The sequence below is a fragment of the Vigna unguiculata genome, chromosome 3, assembly GCF_037176805.1.
Source record: "Vigna unguiculata cultivar grain cowpea cultivar isolate G323 ecotype 2 chromosome 3, ASM3717680v1, whole genome shotgun sequence".
NCBI classification, from domain to species: domain Eukaryota; kingdom Viridiplantae; phylum Streptophyta; class Magnoliopsida; order Fabales; family Fabaceae; genus Vigna; species Vigna unguiculata.
The window spans coordinates 38,907,965-38,913,514 of record NC_140794.1 but is presented as its reverse complement, the minus strand read 5'-3'; the positions used below and the strand labels follow the sequence as shown (position 1 = coordinate 38,913,514).

General features: G+C 30.6%; 1 protein-coding gene across 1 annotated transcript; it reads left to right on the top strand.

Annotated features, from left to right (window-relative positions):
- Positions 1-4,155: 4,155 nt before the first annotated feature.
- On the top strand, positions 4,156-5,228 carry LOC114175361 (acidic endochitinase-like). Its single transcript, XM_028060137.2, has one exon. The coding sequence runs from the start codon at positions 4,341-4,343 to the stop codon at positions 5,226-5,228; it is 888 nt and encodes a 295-aa protein (XP_027915938.2). The 5' UTR covers positions 4,156-4,340.
- Positions 5,229-5,550: the final 322 nt, after the last annotated feature.

Below are 5,550 nucleotides of genomic sequence, written 5' to 3'. Positions count from 1 at the left end.
AATTTTATTTATTTATCTATAAAAAATAATTAATAATAAAATTAATTTATAAAATATTAGTTTGCTAATTAAAACTGAATAATATAATTATATAATTTTATAATTTTAATTATGAATTTGAATTTTGATGGAAAAAAGTTTGCTCACTATGAAGGTCGGTGATTTGCTGCAGTTTTCGATTGGAGTATGTCCTATTGTTTTTTTTTTTTTTTTTTTTTTCATTGTTTCCATGTTCTGTTTCTGAAAATATCTTTGGGATGATTTGGCTTGCATCAAATATGTGACGGCAAATATCAATAAAGATTTGAACCTTAACTTAAAATATTAAACAAATCTTGTTAAAACAAGACCTGGTTCAAAGCAAACAAAAATTTATATGTAGGAAACAAAATATCGATTTGGTTTCTTTATTTTCTTTTATTTTGGTCTATATTTTAAAAAATTTAATACAATTAAATCTTTTTCGTTCGTAGTGCACTAACATTAAAGGAGTGCTTTTGGATTTTTTTATTTTTATTCTTTTATTTTTTTTTGAATTTTTTAAAAATAATTAAAAAAATTATCATATGTCAAGCTGATATCGTACCACGTGATAATGATAGGATGATGTGATAGTACCACGTATTATTATTATGCTAGGTGTCATCTTCTCATTCTCAATTTGGTTCCTGTATTTTTATTTTTGTTTCAATTTAGTTATAATTTTTGTAAAAATTGTGCAATTTCGTCTCTCACCAAATTGAAACAAAAGTTAATTTTTATATAAATGTTATACAAATAATTTTATTAAATTTGATATTTTTATTCAAATTGATATTTTTATAATATATTTTTAACAAAACTAAGTTTATTTAAATTTGTGTTTCATATTTAACTTTACTTAATATTGTCTTCAAATTTTAAATTTATTTGTTTTCGATTGTTATTGTTACATAAAGTAGTTAAAATTATTTTTAAAATTTATATAATTGTTATTTTTACACCAACTCAAACATTTGTATAGAAATTATTGAACTTTACACATTTTAAAAATATATAATTATTTGAAATATATATATTCAAATAAAAAACAATATTAAAGTATGATGTAATAAAATATCAATATAATTTATGATTTTTTTTTCTATCAGCATTATTTTTTATTAACAACTTTAAAACAATTTTTAAATGAATTTCAATGTAAAATATAAATTTAAATAAACTTAATCTTGTTAAAACTATTTATTAAAAATATTAATTTTGATAGAAATATGTGTGTACATTTATATATATAGAAATTAAATTTCGTTTCAAGGTTGAGAGGGACAAAATTGCTCAATTTTTACAAAAAATATGACTAAATTGAGATAAATAAAAAATACAATGTCATTATCAAATTGAGAATGAGGAAGTGACACCTAACATAATAGTGATGCGTGACACTGTCATTACCACATCACAATGTTATTGTCACATGACACGACGTCAGCTTAACACGTGGCAAAATTTTTAAAATTTTTAAAAAATTAAAAAAATTAATTTTTTTTTTAAAATTAAAAAATTCAGAGAACTGACACGTAAGATACTCTTTTAATGTTGTTACTACACTACTAACAACTAACGAAAATGATTTAATTGGATCAAGTTGTCCAAAATAAAAACCAAATTGAAATAAAAAAAAAAGAATCAAATTAATATTTTATTACGAAAATAAAGACTAAAAATACAATTTAACCAAAAAAATATTATAAAACAGAACCATAAAATCAATCCAGGAAACAGAAAGCAAAACCAGAAAACAACCAAAATGAAAATTAAAATCAGAAATATAATAAAAAAGCAGAGCAAAAAAAAAAAAACGAAACTAGAACTTGAATCGAATCAAAAACCAGGAAACAGAACAAAAACCGGAAAAACGAAATGACATATTGCTTAGAGCTTCAACCAAGCTTCGGTTTGACACAAAGTAAATGCTTGTTCTTCGTTGTTCAAACCTAACCTTTCGATTCTTCCTTAATGTCGCAAAAAGCAAATAACTTTCGTTTGCATTTCAAGCCCTAAACTTTGGATTCTCCCTCCCTCGCATTTACAACTTGACATGTTACTTTAAACATCTGAGCAATGGCTTGTTGAGACAGAAATTTTTAAGGGATTGAAAAAATATTCACAGATGGATATTTATTTTTTGGTAAAATGTGTAACAAATATCCAGATATTTTATCGCAATTCGTGTTTTATTTGGTCTTTTTTGTAACGCCGTTTAAATCATTTACGGAGCATTTGTATTAGGTATATTACGTGTAGTGTACAGGTGGCTTAATTAGATATTTGGGGATAAATAAGTAAGCAAGGGTTTTGGTAGGGAATGTTTGGGCAGTTGGTGAGTTTTGACAATTTTGTTCCTCCATTCCCAATTGGTATTGCTGCAATCTTCTTCTTCCTGCAATCCCATTATATAGGTATGTTACTGTCCCAATCTTCTTCCTTTACCGTTGGAGGCAACCGTGTTGTATCACTTCGTGCACTATTGTCCTACACACGTCAATACCTCACGTCAATACCTCCAAGATCACCAATAAGCAAGAACCATTTTTTATTTTCAACTTCCGCAACAGCATACGCTAAGGGCAGTAACTGATCATTAGCATCTCTACCCACAACACTCAACAACTCACCTCCGTATTTTCCTTTTAAAAAACAACCATCCAAACCTGTGATGGGTCTACAGAAGACAAAGGAATCTTTACATCCTTTTAAACAGGAGTAAAACCTCTGAAAAATTGCTTCATCATTATCATTTTCGACTTTGATTATCATTTTCCACTTTGATTTTTATAGTTGATCCAGGATTACATTTTAGTAATTCATGTGCATAGTTATAGATTCTTTTATATTGCTCTTTAAATGACCCATCTACTATATCTGCAGCCATTGCCCTTGCTTTACGAGCTGTTGATGAAATGACAAGTATTAGCTGCTTTCTCTGCAAATCTGAACTCAAGAAAGACGAAGATAAAGAAATTTCCCTAATTGCAAAATTTCCCATAAATTGAAAAATTAACGTTAATTAGCCACCTGTACCTGTACAGTACACGTAACACATCCTAATACAAACCGTGCCACCTGATGTTCCGTTAATAATTTAAACACTACGAAAATGAAGACCAAAAAGGTATTTAAGTCAAATATGAATAAAAAAATATATTAAAATTTGATTCTATATATTTATACATGTCGTCATTATTTACCAATACCCAATAATAATAGGATCGATGAACAAAATTTGATTATATATATATATATATATATATATATATATATTTTGTAAATATCTTTATATAAGATTTAAACGATTTTGGAAAAGGAGAGAATAACCATCCCTATGAAAGATGTAAGATTTTTTATTAAAAAGGAAAAATTAGAACACTGGTTTGTCTTTTATTGGAGTCAAGATGCAAAATATCAGGATTTGGTTTGGGAGAAGTACTCTAACTTAATTGTCGAGTCCTAAAGCCACACATTTTGGAAATTTTCTACTGAGGAAGATAAGCATAAATCTGATGACAAAAAAGCTAAGTTTCTATGCAGTACATATTTCACAAACACCGTATTTCCTTCCTTCATAATCGTATAAAGTAAGAAATAGAATTAACTATCGAGACCTATGCTGAATTAAACAGCTACTGTCAAAAGAGACACTTATTTAATATAATACTGCAAATTTAGCTAAAACGGAGTTATCTCTAAATTTTGGAATTATTTGATCATCTGAATGAAAAGTTATCTTTAAAGACAACACAAAGGTTGAACAAAATAGTGACATCTGCTTAGCTTTTACTCTGTAGATAGAGATTTTAATAGAAAGCTGTTTCAGTTTTGATATTTATATTCTGTGTGTCTCCAGTTATTGAGACGTGAAGGTGAATAAAAAAAAGTAGTTACTAATATCGAAATTAAATTTCCAACATAAGTTGCTACTACCTATACTCTTGTCAATTGTAATGCCAACAGGAATATGAGCTGGTCTGTTGCCATTGCAGAAGCTCAAAACTGATAAACATCAAAGAAAAGGTTTCACAGAACAAAGAATGCTATGTTGTTTTCTTCACCACTTATGAAAGATGAATTTGCCTGCATGCATCATACAATTGACCGCTAATATTTTCATTTACCATTCTTTGATAAAGAGGATTGGTAAATTTGCGTGAAGTTCGCAGAAATGATTATTATATTATTCATGACGGCCAAGGCAAGCTCTATGAGAAAAGCTCCAAAGTTTTGAAGGGGTTCAAACACTTTATAAAAGCCATTCTCCCAAGCAGTGCATGGCACAGAAGCAGCCATTTCCTTAGATACTTACAATGAAATCAGCAATTCCAGTCACGTTCTTGTGCTCATTAGTCCTGTTAGCACTAGCAAAGGGATCCTACGGTGGAGAAATTGTTATCTACTGGGGCCAGAATGGCAACGAGGGCACACTGAGTGAGGCTTGTGCGACAGGGAACTATGATTATGTGATCATAGCCTTTTTGCCAACCTTTGGCAAGGGCCAAACTCCCATGATTAATCTTGCTGGTCACTGTGACCCTCTTAAAAATGAGTGCAGTGGCCTAAGCTCAGACATCAAATCTTGTCAAGCAAAAGGCATCAAAGTCTTGCTCTCTTTAAGAGGAGATACTGGAAGCCACTCAATTGATGCAAGTGAAGTAGCCACATACCTTTGGAACAACTTCTTGGGGGGACAATCACCCTCTAGGCCTCTTGGCCCTGCTGTTCTTGATGGTATAGACTTTGACATTGAAGGTGGATCAAACAAACACTGGGGTGATCTTGCAAGGTTCCTTAAAGGCTACACCATGGCCAAGCAAGGGAAGCAAGTCTACATCACTGCAGCTCCTCAGTGCCCTTTTCCTGATGCTTGGATTGGAAATGCTCTCACAACAGGTCTTTTTGACTATGTTTGGATCCAATTCTACAACAACCCTCCTTGCCAATACACTTCTGGGGCAATCACTAACCTTGAAGATGCATGGAAGCAATGGATCACAGGTATTCCTGCCAACAAAATATTCTTGGGGTTACCAGCTTCCCCACAGGCTGCAGGAAGTGGCTTCATTCCTTCTGCTGATCTCATATCTCAAGTGCTTCCAGCCATTAAGGGTTCTGCAAAGTATGGAGGTGTTATGCTGTGGTCCAGGTACTATGATGTTCAGAGTGGTTATAGTTCTTCTGTTAAGAGCTATGTTTGAAATCCAACTTACTGCTTCTCATAAATGAATGTATATATTTTGACATCAGGATGAAACTTTGATTGTACACTGTCATGTCTTCATGAGATATACAAACCTATTTTCTGTCATTTGTTGTCATGTACAGAAACTTTAACTTGCAATTGGATGTTGACTGTAAATTTAAATTGAAGATAATAAAACTCCTTGAGTAAGGAACATTGAGAAAACAATTCTTATAACTATAATGTTAAAACGAACGGATAAGATATTTTGATAACAGAATTCCTTTTACATCCTACCCTTACTATTTTTTTTTAAATATAAAAATTAACTTTTGTTA